The 21,845-nt window shown below is 49.8% G+C and overlaps 1 protein-coding gene across 4 annotated transcripts in view; it reads left to right on the top strand.

Annotated features, from left to right (window-relative positions):
- The first annotated feature begins 10 nt into the window (after nt 1-10).
- LOC100053318 (adhesion G protein-coupled receptor E2) overlaps nt 11-21,845 on the top strand; it is a 34,287-nt gene continuing 12,452 nt past the window's right edge. For 2 of the 4 annotated variants that reach the window (XM_014738484.3, XM_014738483.3), the window contains exons 1-12: nt 11-148; nt 2,622-2,675; nt 2,965-3,114; nt 8,959-9,105; nt 9,191-9,237; nt 9,365-9,502; nt 10,367-10,544; nt 10,627-10,734; nt 10,886-11,109; nt 11,673-11,849; nt 12,908-13,105; nt 13,389-13,624. In XM_014738484.3, the coding sequence (XP_014593970.1) occupies nt 118-148; nt 2,622-2,675; nt 2,965-3,114; nt 8,959-9,105; nt 9,191-9,237; nt 9,365-9,502; nt 10,367-10,544; nt 10,627-10,734; nt 10,886-11,109; nt 11,673-11,849; nt 12,908-13,105; nt 13,389-13,624 (1,688 nt within the window). In that variant the 5' untranslated portion in view covers nt 11-117. Of the gene's footprint in view, nt 149-2,621; nt 2,676-2,964; nt 3,115-5,629; nt 5,780-8,240; nt 8,247-8,958; nt 9,106-9,190; nt 9,238-9,364; nt 9,503-10,366; nt 10,545-10,626; nt 10,735-10,885; nt 11,110-11,672; nt 11,850-12,907; nt 13,106-13,388; nt 13,625-21,845 lie in introns of all 4 variants that reach the window. The other 2 variants (XM_070262174.1, XM_070262173.1) reach the window with 2 other exon arrangements.

The following is a 21,845-nucleotide window of genomic DNA, read 5'->3' as shown; positions in this document are numbered from 1 at the left end:
TAAGAGGTTTCCTAAGTCAGCTCATGAAGACAGAAGTCATACTAAAAACAGGAAGTCTTTGTCACACACAGACCAAGATCCGATGTCCTCCCTGGCTGGGCTTGTGGACTCTGCACCATGAGAAAGAGATTTCTAAGGTTGCTGCCAGGTAGGAAGAATTATAACGATGATGAGAGAAGAATAAGCTACCTTGAGAACTGTCTATACAGTTTGAGAATGTTCTCTGTTCTTTGCCCGATTTCTGGCTCGTTTTCCCACCATCTCTGTAAGGAAAAGCGGGGAAGAAGTTTGAAGGATATTAGCTCAGTTCTGTTCGGTCCTCAAAGGAGAAAGTCAGTGAAACTTATTGCGAGGGCAAAGGTGGGGACTAAGGGATTTACCACCCATATTAGTTCAGGCTCTCCCGAGAAACAGAACCAACAGGATGTATCTCTCTCTCTGTCTCTGTGTCTCTCTCTGTCTCTGTCCGTCTGTCTGTCTACCTACCTATCTAGATTTACTTTAAGGACTTGGGTCATGAGATTGTGGAGGTTGGAAAGTCCAAAACCTGATGGCAGGCTGGAAACCCAGGGAAGACTCGATGTTGCATCTCAACTCTGAAGCCAGTCTGGGAGCAGAATTCCCTCTTCTGCAGAGGGGTCAGTCTTTTTTCTCTTAACTTCTTCAACTTATTGGGTGAGGCCCACTCAGATTGTGGAGGGTAATCTACCTGCCCAACGTCTACTGGTCTAAATGTTACTATGATCTAAAAATACCTTCACAGCACCATCTAGACTGGTGTTTGATCAAATATCTGGGTGCTGTGGCCCAGGTAAAGAGATGCATAAGATTAAACATCATACCACCGATACCACTGTTTTTCAGAAGAGTAGACAACCAAACTCTCAGAAAAGTCTAATATTCTAAGAAAAACAAAGTCCTTAAGTCTATCAGTTTTGTGTGGGTCATGGAGTGATCAGAAGGACAAGAGTGAATTAGTGAAAACTGCTATCTGTGAGGTCAGCTTACTTCTGATTAGTCTCTATTTCCCTCAACGTTTAGGATAATACATGTCACCTAGCAGGTTAGATGTTACCTATATGTTGTCCTCATTGGTTGTAATTAGTTTCCTGGTTTTTATGAAAATAGCCATATTTCTTACCATCTGCTTTCTGGAACATGATTGTTTTTAAAAATCTGCACATATTTGGCAGGGTCCAATGTGCAAAATACTGTGGGGCTTTGAAAGAAATGGAGAGCAAACTTAGCTTCTCCCAGATGTGCACAGTTTTAGGTGTGCGTGTATAACATCTCAGTAGACTAATGACCTTATTCACATGCATGGGACATTAGGATCATTTGCGCCTGCTCTGGGGGCCACACTCTAGGAACAGGAGCATGGTTGATGGGCATCTGAGGCATGGGTCGCCTGCACAGCTTTCCCGAGGGGCAGCTCCGGGCTGGGTGTGGTCTCGGGTGGTCTGGCCCCGGAGCCTGGCTTTCCTCAGCACAGGTTGGAGCCACAAAAGAAAAGGACATTTCGTGGCAAGGAGGGCAGAGTGGAAGTCTAGGACTCTGACCCCTGAGAGAACCGAGCTGAGCGTGTGATTCCGCCTGACCCTGGAGTCTGGCACATGCAGCTGTGTCTCAGGGAACAGGAAAGTAGAAGAGGAGCAGGAGGGAGCTGCTCTTCCTTTCCTTCTTCTGCTCTTTCCTTCCCTTTAGCTGACTTACGTTGTCTGTCTGCTCTGTGTCAGGCACTGCGCTAACCCATTGTTAGTCTTCACTAATCTACGGTCAGAATAAAGCTCATCCTATCACAGTTACCGTTGCACCCACTTTGCACTGGGGGAAGTGTGAGCAAAGAATGGGCAGCGTTCCTGAAGCCGTGCAGCCACCAGGTACCACATCTGGGCTGCAGACGTGGGCATGTCCATCTCCAAACCCATCATCCACCAGGGTCCTCCGCCACCTTGCATAGTGAGAACTGGCAGTGCAACGTTAAGAGAAATTCATCTTTGCTTTTAGCCAAAAAGAAAAATTCCGTAAAGGCATGCAGATCTGAAGATTTTCAGCTCACGTAGATGTGATGACAGACCCTGTGAGGCAGACTGGTTGTGGCCTGTACAGCAGACTTCATTCCTTAGTGCCCATAGTGGCTTTCACCCCACCACGCCTGCTCAGTGACTCATTTCTCAGGACTGGCCTGGGGGCCAAGGGGGAAGGCTGTGCCCTCAGTGCACTAGAGGACGCCAGGAGCTCACTGGAGGAACCAGGAAGCCATGGCTGCTGTCCCTGAAGAGTCCACTCACCAGGAGAGAGTTGCTCTACCTGCAGCTTCCTTAGTTCCCACTCCCCACCTGTTGTCACCACCCCCTGATTCCAGGGCTCCGTGCCCTGCTGATATCGCTGTGGCTGTGGCTGTGGCTGTCAATAACCGAGTCCTCGGGGAGTCCTGGGGGATGGAGGGAGAGGCTGAGTCCTCGATTCCTGTGCAGTACAGGAGCCTTGGGGATGCTGCTAGAAAGACGTGTGCTGCAGGCCAGAGCCACCTCCACAGGAGGCAGTGGCCATGTGGCCAAAGGTTAAAATTGGAGCTTAACTCTCCTCTCCTTGTCACTTCTCTGTTTTTTCTGCCCCAGGACTCTCAGTGCTGCTGTTGTTGCCATTGGGAGCTGCAGCCCTGAGTTCTGGAGGTGAGTCTGCTCAGCCAGCCCCATTTTGACATAAGCTGGGGCATCCCTGCTGGGGCCTGGGTTCTGTCACCAACAAGATAGGGAAAAGAGCCCTATTCTGCAAGCGAGGCTCAGAGATGGGGACAAGAGAATCTGTTTCTTCCCCCCTAAATGTCCAGATTTTTCTGAGCTCTTCCTCCTTGATGGGGGTCATCCCTCTCTGCCCTCCTCTCCTCTACTCTTGGACCCCCCGCTGACAGCTGACTTCCTCCATTCCATGGGCTTTCTGACCGTGGTCCTTGTCCCACAGCCTCTGCCTCCGCAGCCTCTGTCCCTCCAGGCTGTGCTCCCTGGTGCCCTCAGAACTCCACATGTATCAATGCCACTGCCTGTCGCTGCCGTCCAGGATTCAGCTCCTGGTCTGGGGAGATCATCACCAACCCCGCGGACAGTTGTGACGGTACTGTAGGGGCTTGGGGTGGTGGGGGCACGTGGGGACGGTGCGGGGAGACTGTGTGGCATCCAGAGCCCTCAGCCCAGAGAGCAGCACAGAAGCACGTTGTCAGGGATGAGAGAGGAGACAGGCAGAGGAAGTGTGAGGGACGTGGGCACCTGCTTTCACAGTCAGTAGGGAGAGAGTTGAGAGCTCACACAGGGCAGCTGGGCTCCGAGGGCTCCGAGTGCTGCTCTGCCCCTGACTGGCTCTCCGACATTCGGGAAATTGGTTCTCCTCTCAGTTTGCCTGTCTGTGAGTTGGGGATAATCACTGCACCTGCCCCACATGGATGGTGTGAGATTTAACGTTTCTCTGTGGGAAGAACAGGGAAAGACTAGTACACAGCGAATTATCAAAAGTGACAGCTATCATCATTGTTACTGCTGTTATTATTGTCATTATTCAACTAATACAAAGAAACGGGAGAGATAATGGAAGCAACAGGAGGAAAGACACAGCCCGGGCAGGGGAGCTCAGGCCCTCCTACCAGCCAGAGCTCGCCAGGAACCCAGCTCACGACCATGGTCTCACACCTCATGCTCACAGCAGCCCCGTGAGGGAGGCAGAGCTCGGCTTGTGGTTTAAATGATCAGATTTGGTGGAAAGAGATCGAGTGACTTTTCCAAATCCTACAACTAATCATGTGGTCGAATCGAAATCCAGGTGTACAACGAAGCGGTTTTCCTTCTTCAACAACACAGGGTCATAAAAGGGTGTTATACCATTTAAATATAGTTCAGATGGTAAATTTTATGTTGTGCATTTTACCACAATTTTTAAAAATGGGAAAAGAAGAAAATTACACTGGTTTTACACTAGGAAATACTCCTCATTGACTCAAAATGGTCTTGGATGCATATTTATTGATAATGAAGGGAAAAACACTCCCTATAGATTTGAAAAAATGAGAGAAAATACCCCTAAAAGTTTCAGTAGTCTGTGGAGTGGATTATGGATAATTTTCTTTGTTTCCTAGTATACGTGTGTTATTTAATATTTGGGGGAAAGTAAATTTTGTCAGGTGGAAAAAGCCGACGTTGTTGTGACAACGACCCAGCCATCCACGACCCTGGCGGTGTTCCTAAAGTCTCCTCTGTGTGTGCGTGTGTGTCTCACGGAGATTTGTAGATGGGTGACCATGGACAGGAGACCCTGCTGCTAATGCCCCTGGATCCCGGCTTCTCTCTGGGAGGGCGCCTGTCAGGTGGAGATGTCCCATCCTCGTGTCTCCCCCCATCCCCTGCACCTCATTCTCAACGGTCCCACACTTGGCTTCACATCCTCCCGCCAACCTTGGGAACAGATGTCCAGCCATTGCCGCCATCATAGAACAGAGGAGGGAAGCCCTGTTGCCAGGTTGGGGCTGAACACAAATCCCTCAGGCGTGCATCCCTCCTGCGTCCTGTCCTGTCCTGGTGCTGACACCCACAGCCTGGGTCTGGGCCTTAGAAGGGAAGTCTTCAGGTGCAGAGAAGAGAGCTCCAATCTGGGGGAGACCAGTCGCCTGCCTGACTCACCATGACACTGTGAGTCCTTTCAGGCGCTTAAGTCTCTGGTCCCCTCCTTGGATGCACGAGGGCCGCCATCCTGCCCTGCATGTTGATTCATTTTTGTGTCTGTGGCTCTTACTAAGCTGATGCTGTTTTCAGTTACACTGTGCAGCCCCTGCTCTGTGGGTCCTGAGCTGCTCAAAGGGGCTGTGGCTCATGGGCATCTTTCCTCTCATGAGGGGAGAACAAGGACAGAGAAGATGCCAGAAGACACCCCGATGACTCAGCCGTGAGCAGCTTGTGCTGCTTCCTCATTTAACATCCACCACAGGCTCTGTTAAGGGGAGACTTCTCTCAGGGGTGGAGATGGCAAGACTCCCCTGCAAACATCCTGGGGCATCTGGGAAAGGCCCGACCTGGGGAGCTGGGGTAGTGCCTGATGGGGAGTGTGGGTGCACTTGGGCCACTGTGCGTAAAGGGTGATGGAAGCCAGCGCTGGGCAGGCTCCTGACCACCTGGCTTTATCCCCAGGTGTGAATGATGAGCGTGGCCCTGGACAGCCCCCACTATGGCTCCCTCCCCTTCCTCGGCATCGAGAGTGGCCCTCAATGCCACTGTCACCCTGACTGGAGTGCACTCCCGGGTCCCCAGTGGTGCTGAGAGCACCCCAGGGGAGGGTCTGGAGCTGAGTCAATGCCTCCGTCTACCCCTCCAGCTGTGGAGAGGGGTGCACACCTCCTTCCAGCCCCCGTCATGGGACAAAAGAATTTCTGAATCTAGGTGCCCTCAGGCCCAGCCAGAGAGCAGAGAGGAGCACAGAATTAGCAGAATTTCTGGAGCAGATGGCTCCAGCCCAGCTGTGTCCCAGGGGTGCCACCCGGGAGCTGAGTTCTGTGCCATCCCTGTGCAGGGTGAGCCTGGGGCCAGGGTCTCTGCTCTCTGGGAACTCTCACCTTTGGGAGGTGACCCTCTGCCCTGTCGTGTTCCAGACATCAACGAGTGTGAACCACCCTTGGCGGTGTCCTGTGGAAAATTCGTGGATTGCCAGAATGTGGACGGGAGCTACCACTGCACATGTGCCCCCGGATATGGGCTCGTTTCTGGGGCAACAACGTTCAGAAATGAGATTGAGAACACGTGTCAAGCTAAGAACCACCTGCATCTGCCATCCCCTCATCCATGAGGCTTGGAATCATTTGCGCCACTTTCTCCAGGTAGCAGAGGGCCATCCTGGCACCAACCTAACCACTCGCCCTCTTGAACCCCAAGGCTCAGAACCCTCCACAGAGGGACACTTCTGCAATTTTGGAATGTCATCCTTGCCCACATGGCATCTTATTTTCATGAAACGAGAGGGTTGGCATCAAGAGAACTCACGGGCTCACAGTGTGTTGGTACCAGCACGATATCCATCCTCTTCAGTCACTGCCAGAAGTCCACAGGGGCTCGGCCACACCAGGAGCCCCCTCAGAGCCCCCAGGCCATGATGGACCCAGGAACCCCGTCCAGAAACACGAGATGGGGGAGATTCAAGGGCAGGTCCACATTCCCCGGCTGGTGCTGCCCCTGGCCAACATCCCCACCTGCTGAAGACGCCTCCTGGCACCTGACCCAGAGGGTCTGCCTCCATCGACTTCTCTGAACAAGGCTCTGCCCGGACCCTCCCCAGTAATTTCAGCTCATGGCCCGTGGGCAACGCGGATGACCGGGACCCGGGGGGAGCAGGTTCAGGGGTGGACAGCGTGACCTGGAAACCACCCCACACAAACTCAGAGAATTGGGTGACAGAAGAGCTCCATCAGGACCAAATGGCAAGAGAGGGTGTCATCATGGACCATCGCCCCAGGCTGACTGTCTCCCAAGGAGGTCAAGCCCAGCCCCACGTTGACCTGGACCACTTGGGCCCAGAAGATGGAGGCTGAAACAACGCCACGGGGCCCACAGTCTGCATCTCTGGGGGGAGGCTGAGGGCTGAGAAGACAGAAACCTCTGCCACCCCTCGCCCATTAGCACCTGCTCCCCTTCCAGCCACCAGCCCTCGCCCACCGCTGGCCTTGATCCGATGTGAATCTCCCCACCTCTGTCAGTCCAGAGGATGTCTTCATGGGAATCAGGAAAAGGCACCTTCACAGCCCCAAGGCTGCCTGGCCGGACGTCAGTCAGCCCCACTGTCCACCCAGCGTGGCGCCCGCTGTCTGGGTTGCCCTGGACTGTCCAGCACCATCTCCACTCTCCCTTCTGCCGAACGCCTCCTTCTGGAGGGGCCTGGCTCAGGGGTGGCTCGTGGTCCACTTCCACAGAGCTGGAGTCTCAGAGTGAGCGTGGATGGGAGAGCACTGTCCTTCCAGTTTCACGGGAATTCCAAGGAGAACTCAACCAGAAGCACCCGCCCTGGACAAGGCCATCACTGGGTCCAGGGTGGTGCTGCTAGGGGAACGCAGCATTTCCCTGCTCTTGATTCCAGGAAGGCCCACCTGGCCATTGACCGAATCCTCAGACGCAGGTAGCCTTGATGTCCCCACCCCGGCTGGGAGCTGCCCAGGGAGGCTGAGGGAGTCAGAGCTGGGGACAGGGAGGACTCAGGCCGCCTCCAGCCACTTCTGGACATCAGCGCATCCAGGCCACCATATCCACCCACAGGCCTGCACGTGAATGAGAAAAGGCGCCCATTCACCAGGGAACAGACAGTGGGGCCTTCCAGATGCTTCTCTGCCCGGAAACGTGGCTGCCTCCCAGCCCCGAGGGCTGCCCACGGCTGCAGGCCGCGTCACCTCTCCTTCCCCTTGCAGACGTGTACGAATGTGTGCAGAAACCCAGAATCTGTAAAGGCAGCAGCATCTGACCAACACCCCGGGCAGCTACACCTGCACGTGCCCGCCGGGCTTGGAGCTCAACCCAAAGGACCCGAATCTGTGCACAGGTAGAGCCCCGGGGAGACACCGAAGCTGGATGCACTGGGAAGGAGCCGAGGCGGGTCCTGCAGCCCTAGGAGGAGCCGATCCTCAGGCCTTGAGATGCTGACACCTGCTGAGCCTGCCCAGGGCCCACCTCCCTGAAGGTCCCCAAAGAGCAGGGTGGCGGCAGGGTCTCTGGGCCTGGGTCCCCTGTGGATCCCCCTGCCCCTGAGAGCACCCCCAGACCTCGCCCCTTCCTCGTCTGTCACATGGGAGCAGAGGAAGCTGTCACTTCCACTTTCCAGAAAGGGAACCTGGACCAGGGCCCAGGAAGGAGCCGGCAAGAGTCCTTGGTCAAAAAGTCCAGCCCCGCCCCGTGGCTGAGCGGTTAAGTTCGCGCGCTCCGCTGCAGGCAGCCCAGTGTTTCATTGGTTCGAATCCTGGGTGCGGACATGGCACTGCTCATCAAGCCACGCTGAGGCAGCGTCCCACATGCCACAACTAGAAGGACCCACAATGAAAAATATCCAACTATGTACCCGGGGACTTTGAGGAGAAAAAGGAAAAAATAAAATCTTTAAAAAAAAAAAAGTCCAGCCCCCACTACTCAGTTTCCCTCCTGGTTTCTCTGCCTGTAAACTGGGGGCTGTGGTCCCTGCAAGGCCACGTTGCAGGGAGGCCACCATATGGTGCTTTGAGGGCGAAGGTGAAGGTCACCAGGTGGTGGCACGTGCAATAATGGTGGGGTCCTAGTGCCGGGCAGTGACGGGGGTGCAGTGAGTGGAGGGCAGGGCCTGACCCTCTGGCTTTGTCCTCAGATGTGAACGAATGTGCCTCGGGGCACAATCCCTGCCACAGCTCCACCCACTGCCTCAGTGTCTTGGGCAGCTACAAGTGCCACTGCCACCCTGGCTGGAAGCCGGTTCCTGCGTCCCCCAAAGGCCCAGACAGCACCGTCTGTGCCAGTCCAGAGCTCAGCAGTTGCACTCCTGGGGACCCCCACCCAGAACAGCTGCTCACATACTCGATGGCTCCCATGCGGACCCAGCAGCATGAAGGCTGGGGGCGGCTGCTGGGCCAGGCGATAAGCCTTTTGAGACCAAATGGGAAAAGATCTGGGGGTCCTGGGGAAGGAGCTGGGGTACCATGGGGAAGGCTCCTGGGACCCCAGGCAGCAGCTAATTACTAACTGGGGTGAAGGTTCCCACTATTTCACAACCTGCACATCCGTCTGGCTCACCTGCTGTGTCACATTTGCACTCCCCATGACCTGGGGTCACCACTCAGGGTGTGCCTTCACCAGGTGGCATCACCTCCAGCCCGGGGGGGAGGGGAGGCAAATACCGAGAAAGGGGAGGGGCATGGAGGGGAGAGGGGCCTCCTCCAGGCTGTGACCTGGCCTGACCCTGTCTTCTTGTCCCCAGATGTCGACGAGTGCAGCTCTGGTCAGCACCGGTGCCACAACTCCACCGTCTGCGTCAACACCATGGGCTCATACAGGTGCTGCTGCCGCCCAGGGTGGACACCCCTGCCGGGGTTCCGGGACAACCAAAACACCACCGTGTGCGAAGGTACCTGATCTGACCCGACCCCAGACCCCACCGCAACAAACACAGACCCTCTTACCCCTAATGAACCCCTGTCTGTCCGCTGCAGAGATGTCCTTCCCCACCTGGACTCCGCCCCCCGGAATCCAGAGCCAGGTGAGTGCCCCCAGCAGGGACCAGGAGGCAGGAATCCCCTCGTGCAGCCTGCCCTGTCCGCCCCTTTTCCCCCAGCTCCCCGCCCACCCTCGAGGCTCCCTGACCCCTTCTTCTCCCCTCCCCCCAGAGTCTCTCCGGCTTCTTTGAAGGAGTCCAGGATCTGCGCAGACACTTCAAGCCAGCCTCGGCCCAGAACACCGTCCGGGTAGTGACAGGACCCAGGGGCCCAGGACAGTCCCCTGCGGTGTCTGGGGGATGCTTCCGTGTGAGTGGAGACAGCCCCAGCAGGGCCTCTGCTCAGGGAGACTCGTGTCCGTGTGCGCCATATACACGCCGTGTCTACACCAGTTACTCAAGCACGGACGTGCCCACACAGCCTGAAACGCGCACGTGCACTCGAGGGGGAGAAGGGAGCAGTTAAGGATTTTCTCTCCGGAGCTGGGCCACGAGGGTTCAAATCCCCCGCCCCACCCACTGCCCCTCCCTGCCGAGTGACTTCAGGCAAGTGACTCCGCCCGTCTCCTCACTTCATAAACGAACTAAGAGAAGAGACTCCAAAAACAGCAGCTGGCGCCCGGGGCGCGGGGCGGAGCTGGTGCGCGCTTAGCGGGTAGAAAAGCGGGAGCCCGTATGTCATTTTAAATTTTCTGGTAGCTACATTAAATAAAAAGTACAAGTAAACAAGGGAAAGTACTGAGAAAATGGCCTTTAACCCAATAGATCCAAAACATTACCATTTCAACACAGAATCATAAAAATGTCACTGAGATATTCCACGTTCTTTCTAACTAATTGTTTGCAATTTTGCTGCATATTTCACACTTCAAGCTCGGCTCCATTTGGAGCAGCCACATTTCCAGTGCCCGACGGCCACGTGGCTCGTGGCAACTGTTCTGGGTGGAGGCGCAGGAGGCCAGTCCTGAGGGACGTCGAGGCCGTGGCTGTGACACACGCACAGGCCACAGGCTGCCCCCTCACTGGTCTTCTGGCTCCTGCGGGGTCTCGATGACGCCCACCTGTGCTCCCCAGGCCCCGGGGGGTCCTCCTGTGTCCCTGGTGGGGGAGAGCTGGGTCATTCAGGTGGCCCCTGTGGTGCAATGACTCAGCGGCTGTCACCCACCACCCCCAGGACCTCATCCAGTCAGTGGACGAGCTGCTAAAAGCCCCCGGGGACCTGGAGACCCTGGCCCTGCCTGACCGGCACCACACGGTCACCCACCTGCTCTCGGGCCTGGAAGAAATCCTGAGGACCCTCGCCAAGGCCATGCCTGGAGCCTCCTTCACCTACCAGTCTTCTGAAGGCACAGGTGAGGCCTCGTCCTGCCCTGCCCGCCCCAGCCCAACACATGTCCTTCCCCGGACCCCTAGTCACTGCCCCTCTCCCCTCAGAGCTGTCCCTGGTGATCCAGGAGCAGGGACACGGGAATGTCACCCTGGGCCAGAGCCACGCACGGATGGTCCTGGACTGGGCCATGGCGGCCGGGGCTGTGGGGTCGGGTAAGGCAGGGTGCAGGGGGCGCCCGTGGAGAGGGAAGGGGCTGGGATGTGGCTAGGGGTGAGGGTCAGACGGGCTCCCCCGGGACGGCCAGCCTGGATGAGGTATCTCAGGGAGGAGGGAAGGCAGAGGGGCCGGTGTGTCTGTCCGCAGGCCCTGCCGTGGCGGGCATCCTCTCCAGCCCCAACATGCAGAAACCGCTGGCCAACGCCTCCCTGGAGCTGGACCCCGAGAGGCAAGCCGAGCTGGAAGAGACCCACGACAGCCCCCTCCGCGGCATCCAGTGGAGGCTCCTCTCGGCCGTCAAGTCAGTCCTTCTGAGCAACACGAACACGACGAAACTCGACCCCAAGGTCACCGTCATCTTCTCCCACCGTGTGAGTCCTGGGGTGGGGAGGGGTCAGCCCCACTACTCACCCGGTAGCCAGGGTCAGAGTGGTCCCTCTGCAGCCCACCTGCGCCCACTCTGCTCCTTCCTCAAAACTCAGGGCCTTTGCGCTTGCTGTGCCCTCTGCCTGGGACACCTTTCCCTCACGTGACTCAGCCCTTTACATGTTTCCAGTCTGTTCAAATGTCACCTTCTCTTTTAGGCCTCCCCTGACCTCCTTACTGAAAATTACAACCTGGAGCCACAGCTCTCCTTCCTCTCCGCCAAGTCTTTCTTTTTACACTTTTAAATAGCGCCTGACACCTTCCAACACACTGTCTACTTTACTTACTTATCAGGTCTATTATTTACCCTCTGTCTCCCTGAGCGTGTCAGCCCCACAGGGCAGGGACGTGGGTCTGCCCTGGTCACGGCTGTGCCCCCACCTGGCCCACGCAGCAGGCGCTCAGCGGGCAGCTGCATATGAAGAACAGCCCTCCTCAGCCTCAGCCCGAGCTCAGGACCCAAGGGGGGTCCAGGCTAACCTCTCCGGTCACCCCCACCTGCCCACAGCCAGAGACGCCCGGGACACGGCAGGAGCTGATCTGTGCCTTCTGGAAGGGAGCTGGCCACGGGGGCGGGCACTGGGCCACCACAGGGTGCCGGAGGCTGGGCAGCCGGAACGGCAACACCACCTGCCTGGGCTTGCCGGGCAGCATGGCCAGCCTGGTGAACCCCGAGGATGTGGAGGTGAGGGCCCTGAGAGGGGCTGCGTTCAATGTCTGTCACACTACAACCAATTCCCACAGATGCTGCAGCTTAAAGACCCACAGATGTGTCACCCCCAGTCTCTGCAGGTCAGCAGTCCTGCGTGGTGCAGCTGTCTGTCGGCATCTTACAGGTCTTACGAGCCTCTCCTCTGAGGCCTGGGGTCCTCCTCTGCACTGTGTGTTGTTGGGGGACTTCAATTCCTTGCAGTTGTAGGACTGAGGTCCCACTTTCTTGCTACCTGGCAGCGGGGGACATGCTCAGCACCTGGGGGCCGCCTGCATCCCTTCTCGTGTGGTCGTCTCATGGGCTCTCTCACAAGGTGTCAGAGTGCCTATCTCGAGGCCAGCAGCTGAAGCTCCCTCACATGAAAACTCGCTCGAACTTTGAGGGGTTTTCTCCTAGAAAAGCCCGGATCTTTCAGGGGCTCACCTGGTTAGACCAGGCCCACCCAGGATAAACTCCTTCTCTTCAAGGCAGTTGATGTAGGATCTGATGTGGGCCCTCCATGTGCCATATGCCTTCACAGCAGCACTGGACTGGCTTTTGACTGGAAACCTGGAAGAAGGGGTGTGTCCACGCGGGGGCAGAGATATGGTCGCCAAATTAGACCTCTGCTCACCTCAGGGGTCTCTGGTGCAGGAGTGCTCAGGGGCTGCAGAAAGGACGATTTGGCAGAGGGCACCAGGGAAGCCAGTGAGAACAGGTGGGTCAGGGGCCGTGTTGGCCTCCCCCCTGTGCAGGTGAGCTGGTTACTTCCTCTAGGTCACCAGACCAGAGAAGCATTCAGGCAACTCATGAAGGAAAACAAACCCTTGTGACAGGCAGGGCTTCGTCCAGGCTCTGAATCAATCAGTTCACAATCCCATAGTGTCCTAACATTCTGAACGTTTAGGTACTTAGCCACAAACATCACAAATTTACCTGGCCTCTCCATTCCTAAATTCTTCTATGCCTAAAAAGAAAAATAAAAATGGTGGAAGGGCCATTTCTCCAGAGCAGGAAGGAGTGACTGTGCTCTCCTCTTTGCTGGGTCCCAGAAGGAGGATCCCGTGCTGGATGTGATCACCTACGTGGGGCTGAGCCTCTCTCTGCTGTGCCTCCTCCTGGCAGCCCTCACCTTCCTGCTGTGCAGAGCCATCCAGAACACCAGCACCTCCCTCCACCTGCAGCTCTCGCTCTGCCTCTTCCTGGCCCACCTCCTCTTCCTCACGGCCATCGACCGAACGGAGATCAAGGTACTGACCCAGTCCCAGTGGACCCTCTGGCCTGCCCCAGGGGGTGCTGGGTCCATGGGAGCCATGCTGCCCTGGATGCCTTAATGAAATGATCTTGGGTCCTGGGGAAGGTTAGGGGGTGAGTGACCAATGTCACATTGACTGATGCAACTAGACGACAAACCCTCTCTGACCGCTCCTTCATACGCATCAGACTTCTCCCCAATGGCAAGGCACGGGAGAGGTCCTGGGGCCACACTCCACGCTGACAGTCCCTCCTGGTGAGGCCTCACTCCTCCCCCAGGTGCTGTGCGCACTCATCGCGGGCGCCTTACACTATCTCTACCTGGCCTCCTTCACCTGGATGCTGCTGGAGGGCCTGCACCTCTTCCTCACTGCACGAAACCTGACGGTGGTCAACTACTCCAGTGTGAGCAGGTTCATGAAGTGGCTCATGTTCCCTGTGGGCTACGGCGTCCCGGCCGTGATCGTGGCCATTTCTGCAGCATCCAGGCCTCATCTCTATGGAACATCAACCCGGTAAATGCACTTTCCCGTTTGTCCTGCTCTTCTCCAGCATGACCTTGGCCAGCATAGCATTTGGATTATGCCAGAGCATAATATGCAGAGAAACACTAAGTAATAATCCCTAGGGCATTTTCTGGAGGAAGATAATAACCGTTAAGGAGAATTTCTTTCAATCTCTGACCTTGAAATTGCAAAGATGAAATCAAAATTTTAAAAATCTAACCTACTTCTGTATCAAAATCCAAAGGATATTCCAATTTTTCATTTGAAAAATAGAGCTGATTTAAATAATGAAAATACTAGATTGTATCACAGTTAAGATTTAGAAGGTGCTTATTTTTGGCCAGGCACTTTTCTAACCATTTTTGTATGTGTTATCTTAATCAGTCCTCACACCAATAGTATGAAGTAGACGTGTACTGTCCCTTGTCCCATTTTACAGTTGAGTAAACTGAGGCACACATAGTTTAGGTAAATCCCCATAGGTGCATGGCTGCTAGGTAACAGAGCTGGGATTCCAATCCAGACAGCCACGCTCCAGAGCTTGCAGGCTTTTATTTTCAGCTTTTCATACTAGGTTTATTGTTTTTATATTTTTATTGAAATATATTTCACATCCCTAAAATTTACCCCTTTAAAGTGTCCAGATCAGTGGCTTTTAGACTAACCATGGAGTTGTGCAGCCTTCGCCACAATCCAATTTTAGAACATTTTCAACTCCCCAAAGGAAAGCTCACGTACAGTAACATTCACTCCCCATTCCCGCTACCCACTCCTCCGCCCCAACCCCCGACAGTCAGTCATCCACTTTGTGTCTCTGTGGATCTGCCTACTGTGGATATTTCACATAAATGAAGTCATGCATGCGATCTTCTGTGACTGGATTCTTTCACTTAGCATGGTGTGTTCAAGGTTCATCCATGTTGTAGTGAGTATCATGACTTCATTCTTTGTTGTTGTTTTGTAAATAATATTCCATTATGTGAACATTCCACATTTTGTTTATCCATCCATAAGTTTATGAGCATTTAAATTATTTCCATTTTTTTGCTGTTATGAATGATGCTGCTGTAAACATACATGTACAAGTTTTTGTGTGGACTTGTGTTTTCATCTGTCTTCGGTGTGTATCTACAAGTAGAATTGCTGGGTCATATGGCAAATCTATGTTGAGCATTCTGACAAACCACCACCTGTTTTCCAAAGTGTCTGTCTCATATTTTACATTCCCATCAGCAATGTATGAGAGTTTCAATATCTCCACATCATTGTCAACACTTATTTTCTACATTTTTTATTTTAGCCATCCTCATGAGTGTAAATTGATATTTCATTGAGGTTTAGATTTGCGTTTCCCTACTACTAATGATGTTGAGCATCTTTTCATGTGCTTATTGACCATTTGCATATCTTCTTTGGAGAAATGCCTATTCAAATCTTTGGCCCATTTTTAAATTGGGTTATTTGTCTTTTTGTTGTTGAGTTGTAAGAGTTCTTAATATATTCTGGATACTAGTCCATCATCAATGTACGATTTGCAAATATTTTCTACCAATCTGTGTCTTTTCACTGTCTTCCTAATGTGCTTTCTTTAAAGCAGGAAAGTTTTTCATTTTCGTGATGTCAAATGTTCCTATTTTCTTCTTTTGTTGGTAGTGCTTTGGATGTCATGTCTAAGAAACCATTGCCTAAACCAAGGATGCAAAGACATTCTCCAGTTTTTTCTTCTAGAAGTTTTATAGTTTTAGCTGTTACAGATATGTCTGATAGCTGTTGAGTTAATTTTTATGTATGGTGTGAGGAAGGGATCTAATTTTATTCTTTTGCATGTGGATACCCAGTTTTCCCAACACCATTTCTTGAAAAGGATGTTCTTTCTCCATTGAACTGTCTTAGCCTCCTTGCTGAAAATCAATTGACCATAGCTATTGGTTATTTAGGAGAATGTTTAATTTCTCCACATATGTGAAATTCAAATTTTCTTCTGTTGTAGATTTCTAATTTAATTCATTTCTGATTAGAAAAAAATAGTTTGTATGATTCCAATTTTTAAGATTTTACTGAGGCTTCATTTAACTCCTAACTTACACTCTATCGTATCCTAGAGAATGTTCTTCATTCACTTGAGAAGAATGTGCCTTTTTCTGTTGTTGAGTGGAAAATTCTACAGTCTGTTAGATCTCATCGGTTACTGTGCTGTCCTAATATTCAATTTCTTTATTGATCTTATGCTTCGTTATTCATCCATTTTTGAAAGTGATGTGGTATTAGTTCCTAGGGCTGTGCTAACAAAATACTGTAAACTTGGGGGCTTAAAATAGGAGACACATATGCTCTCACAGTTGTGGACGCCAGAAGTCCAAAATCAAGGTGTTGGCAGGACTGCAATCCCTCTGAAGGCCCTAGGGGAGAATCCTTCCTTGCCTCTTCCAGCTTTGGTAGTTCCAGGCATTCCTCAGCTGGGGGCTGTATATCTCATATCGCTGCCTCTGTCTTCCAATGCCTCTGCGCATCAGTGTCTGAATATCCCTCTCTTTTCTCTTATAAGGACACTAGCTATTGGAATTAGGATCCATTCTAAATCGAGGTTGATCTCATATTGAGATCCTTAATTTAATTCCATCTGTGAAGACCCTATTTCCTAGTGAGATCACCCTCACAGGTGCCAGGGGTTAAGACTTGGACACATATTTTGAGGGGACATGAACAAACCCACTGTGTGTGGAAGTCTTCAACTACTCTTGTTGAATTGTCTGTTTCTCCCTTCGATCTTGGGTTTTGCTTCATGTATTAGGGACTCTTGTTTGGTGCGTTTATGTTTATATTCATTGTCTTCCTGATGGTCTGACCCACTTATTGTTATAAAATATCCTGTTCGTCTTTAACAATTTTGTTTAAAGTCTATTTTGTCTAATGTCGATATATCCACCCTAGCTCTCATTTGGTTGCTCCTTCTATCCCTTAACTTTCAACTTATTTGTGTCTTTGAATCCAAAGTGTCTTCCAGTAGATACAAAAAAATGTTTTAATCCATATTACCTTTCTCTGACTTTTTATTGTAGTGTCTAATACATTTATCTATAACGTAGTTACTGATAAGGTAGGGTTTACATGCCATGTGATATTTCTTTCCTGTATATCTTATGTCTTTTTCTATTCTTCCATTCCTCATTTCTGTCTTCTTTTGTGTTAAGTAGACATTTCCTAGTGTACCTTTTCAATTCCCTTATTTCTTTTACTATATTTTTTGAGTTGCCTGAGGATTGCAATTGGCATCTAACTTCATTTCAGTATTATACAAAAACTTTCTTCCAGTTTTTCTCTATTCCCTTCCACCTTTTTCGTACTATTATTGTCATAAACCATTGACACATTTTATAAGTATTGCTTTGTGCAGTTGTCTTTTAAAACAGAAGAAAAGAGTTCCAAAGAAAAATATGTTTATAGTGCCTTTCATGATACCTATGTAGTTACATTTAGTGGCACTCTGTATTCCTTTATGTGGATCCCAGTTACTGTCTAGTGTCCTGTCCTGTCAGCCTGAAGGGCTCATTTAGTATTTCCTGTAGGACAGTTCTGCTAGCAAGAATTATCTATTTTTGTTTATCTTGAAATGACTTAATTTCTTTTCTTTTCAAGGAGAATTTAGCTGGATATGGAAGTCTTGGTTCACTATCTTTTTTGACTCTTTGAAGATGTCATCCCACTGCCTTCTGACCGCCATGACGTCTGACAAGAAGTCATCTCTTGGTCTTATTGAGGATCTCCTGTACACGAAAAGTCAGTTTCTTCCTGCCACTCTCTAGATTGTATCTTTGACTCTTGTCAGTAGCTCTATGCCGTGTTTAGGCATGGCTCTCTTTCAGTTAATTCTACTTGGAGTTCATTAAGCTTCTTGGATGTGTAGATTAATACTTTTCTTCAAATTCAGGGAGTTTTCAGCCATTCATTCTTCAGGTATTTTTCTGCCCTTTTGCTTTATCTTTCTCTGGGATGTCAATTATGTGTATGTTGGTGCACTCAGTCCTGTGCCACAGGTCTCTGAGGTTCTTCATTTTTCTTCATTCTTTTTTCTCCCTCTCCCTGAGTCTGCATAATCTCTATTGATCTATATTCAAATTCATTAATTCTTCTTCTTCTTTTTTTTTGCTGAGAAAGATTTGCCATGAGCTAACATCTGTGCAAATCTTCCCCTATTTTGTATGTGAGTTGCCACCCTAGCATGGCCACAAGTGGTGTAGGTCAACACCTGGTGATCAAACCTGGGCCACTGAAGTGGAGCATGCTGAAGTTAACCACTACGCCACTGGGGCTGGCCCGTTGAAGTCTTTCTTTTGCCAGCTCCATTCAGTTGAGCCATTCTGAATATTTTCTCATTTCAGTTATTGTACTTTGCAACTCTAGACTTCCCATTTTGTTCCATTCATAATTTCTATTCCTTTATTCATATTCTTTATTTGGTTAGACTGTCATACTTTCCTTCTATTTTCCAAATGTGCTTTATTTTAGTTTTTTAATATATTTATAATAACGCATTTAAAGACTTTGCATACTAAGATCAAAATCTATGCCTCTTCAGTGACATATTCTTCTGGCTGATTTTTTCCATGTGTGTGATGCATACTATTTTGTTTCTTCATATGTATCATACATTTTTGTTTAAAACTAGGTGTTTTAGATCATATATTGCAACGCTCCTGTTATCAGATTCCTCAAAGGTTTGTTGCTGTTTGTTTGTTTCTGAATTTCCTAAACAAATTCTGCATATTGATCATTCTCTAAAGAGTATGACCTCTGAGTTTTCTGCTAGCTTTTTAAAGTTCTTGTTTCTTTTTCTAATCCTGGGAGCCTACAGGGTCATACCTGGTTCAGGATAATTTAGTGGCCACTCAATGTCTGGTCAGAAGATTTCCTTAAATGCCTTGCCTACGTGCTCTGCACTCTTTTACAAAGGCATCTGTGGGACAAGGCGCACCTTCCACCTTCAGGGGCTTACATAACAGACTGAGCTTTCACTTCCTGATTGCACAAAGCCTCAAGGTCAGCCAGAGGTGAGAGGATGGTGTTTTCTTATTCCCAGTCTTTTCCTGAGCATGGGCACATCCTTGTGCATCCTGAGATTTCCAGGAATATTTCAGAGTTTTTCAAAATTCTCTATGGTCCTTTAGTTCTCCAGTATTTCCTTTTAAATTCCCCTTGTTGACAAGTCCTTGTTGACCCTGCCTAAAATCACAGCCTTAGGCAGCTGGTGTGTGACAGCAGTTTGCTATTGGTTTGGAAATGCCCATGGAGTAGGCTTTTTTGTTCCCAACTGAGACGAACTATTGGTCACATCAAAGAGCCACCAAACTTGGAGAAGAAAATGTTCCCAGGGAGTCAAAGAGTCTCAAGAAATGCTGACTGTGCTCTAAGGATGATGATGATGCTGTTAACAGATCTCTGGATGTAGTCAGCTCCCTCTGTTTTCTGGAATGCTGTCAACTTTTGGCTGATGCACCACCAAGCTGGGGAGAGAAGGAATGGAAGAGGCTCCAAGTTGAAACTTCACAGACTCCTTCCTTTCCAGTCTTATTGAGGGTCAGCAGGTTCTCTTGGATAGGATATTTTCAGTTTGTTCTGTGGCTTGGAGTAATTGCTAGAGTTTTGAAATGGTTGCTTTTAGCTGTTTTGCTTATATTCTTGTAGCGTTAGAAGGAGAGCAAGTTTCCCAAGGTCCTCACTCCTTCATTCAAGAAGTCAGTCTCCCGGGACGTGCACTCTTAACCACAACATGCTGCTAAAACTTATGTTCACCTGCTCAGCTGAGCTCTTTCCAGGTGTCCTTCTCAGACACTTCAGTTCTTTCTTGATTACATTCTTCTCAGTATATAGTTCCTTGTCCTGAAGTGTCCTACCAACCTCTCCATTGTCCTGTAATGTCCCACTTCATTCTCCATTGTCCTGAAATGTCCCGCCTCAGTTTCCTTTGTCCTGAAATGTACCTCCTCACTCTCTATTGTCCTGAAATGTCCCACCTCACTCTCCATTGTCCTGTAATGTCCCGCCTCACTCTCCATTGTCCTGAAATGTCCCGCCTCAGTTTCCTTTGTCCTGAAATGTACCTCCTCACTCTCCATTGTCCTGAAATGTCCCACCTCACTCTCCATTGTCCTGAAATGTCCCACCTCACTCTCCATTGTCCTGAAATGTCCCACCTCACTCTCCATTGTCCTGAAATGTCCCGCCTCACTCTCCATTGTCCTGAAATGTCCTGCCTCACTCTCCATTGTCCTGAAATGTCCCGCCTCAGTTTCCTTTGTCCTGAAATGTACCTCCTCACTCTCTATTGTCCTGAAATGTCCCACCTCACTCTCCATTGTCCTGTAATGTCCCGCCTCACTCTCCATTGTCCTGAAATGTCCCGCCTCAGTTTCCTTTGTCCTGAAATGTACCTCCTCACTCTCCATTGTCCTGAAATGTCCCACCTCACTCTCCATTGTCCTGAAATGTCCCGCCTCACTCTCCATTGTCCTGAAATGTCCTGCCTCACTCTCCATTGTCCTGAAATGTCCCGCCTCAGTTTCCTTTGTCCTGAAATGTACCTCCTCACTCTCTATTGTCCTGAAATGTCCCACCTCACTCTCCATTGTCCTGTAATGTCCCGCCTCACTCTCCATTGTCCTGAAATGTCCCGCCTCACTCTCCATTGTCCTGTAATGTACCTCCTCACTCTCCATTGTCCTGAAATGTCCCACCTCACTCTCCATTGTCCTGAAATGTCCCACCTCACTCTCCATTGTCCTGAAATGTCCCACCTCACTCTCCATTGTCCTGAAATGTCCCGCCTCACTCTCCATTGTCCTGAAATGTCCTGCCTCACTCTCCATTGTCCTGAAATGTCCCGCCTCACTCTCCATTTTCTTGAAATGTCCTGCCTCACTCTATACTTTGCATTAATGTTGATTCAAGAGTAGATTCTCTTACTGTCTGTTAGTAAAACCTTGAGCAATAGACATAAGCTCTCTATGCCTTGGTAACCAATCTGTGATCATAAGAGATCTTCTGTTTGCACTGTTGTTAAAATTAAATTGAGTTAACTCAATAATGAAAGACAAATTCAATATAAAATGGACTGACTTGAACTTGGACATTTCTTTAAAGGTATATAAAAGACCAGTAAGTGCATGAAAAGATGTTCAACATATTAGGCATTAGCAAAATGAAAATTAAAAGCCACAAAATAAGATATCACTTCACCCTCATTAGTTTTAACACAAAATGAAAGAAAAAGACAGACAGTGGAAAGTGTTGCAAGGATGTAGAAAAATTAGAATCCTCACCCATTGCTGGCTGGTATATAAAATAGTGCGGCTGTTTTGCAAAACAGTTTGACCGTTTCTCAAAGTTCGAATGACCCAGCAATTCCTCTCCTCGGTATATTCCCCAAAGACATGACAACATGCTTCCACACAAAGCCTGGACATGAATGCTCATAGCAGCATCATTCAAAGTGGCCAAAAGTTGGAAATTAAATGTCCACTAACTGATGAATGGATAAACGAAGTGTGGCATAGCATACAGTGGAATATTATTTATATATATAAATATATATATAAAGAATAAATATATATATATATAAATATATATATAAAGAATAAAAAATATTATTCACCCATGAAAATATGCTGCAACGTGAATGAGCCTTGAAAACTGTATGCTAAATGAAACAATCCAGTCATAAATGATCACATATCTTATGACTCCACTCATGTGAAATGTCCAGAATAGGCAAACCATAGAGACAGAAAGTAGATGAGTGGTGCACTGGGGCTAGGGTGGGGGTGGGGTGCCTGAGAGTCAGAATGAGGTGTGGCTGCTAATGTGAAGGAAGTTTCTTTTTTTCTATCAAAAGGATTTTGTTAATATAAAAATCACATATTTTTCTTTTTAATATATTTTTAGTACCAATCGTTGCATACCATACCCTTTTTCTGCACATTGGTTTTCTTCATTTAACAACATATCTTGAAGATTCTTCAGCTTCTTCCTTCCATTTTACAGATGCATAAGATTTTATTATATAAATTTTTCATAATTTCAATAGCTAGCCCTGTACTGATGGACACTTACTTTATTTTCAATCCTTTAGTTTTATAAACAGGTAGCAATTGCTAGAGCGGCATTTGTAATTTTTTAAAAATTGTTTTATTGAGGTCATATTGGTGTATAACATTGTGTAATTTCAGGCGTACAT

The sequence above is a fragment of the Equus caballus genome, chromosome 3 (genome assembly GCF_041296265.1).
Source record: "Equus caballus isolate H_3958 breed thoroughbred chromosome 3, TB-T2T, whole genome shotgun sequence".
Taxonomy (NCBI): Eukaryota; Metazoa; Chordata; class Mammalia; order Perissodactyla; family Equidae; genus Equus; species Equus caballus.
The sequence above is the reverse complement of the archived record's forward strand: the minus strand, read 5'-3'. Positions and strand labels throughout refer to the sequence as shown.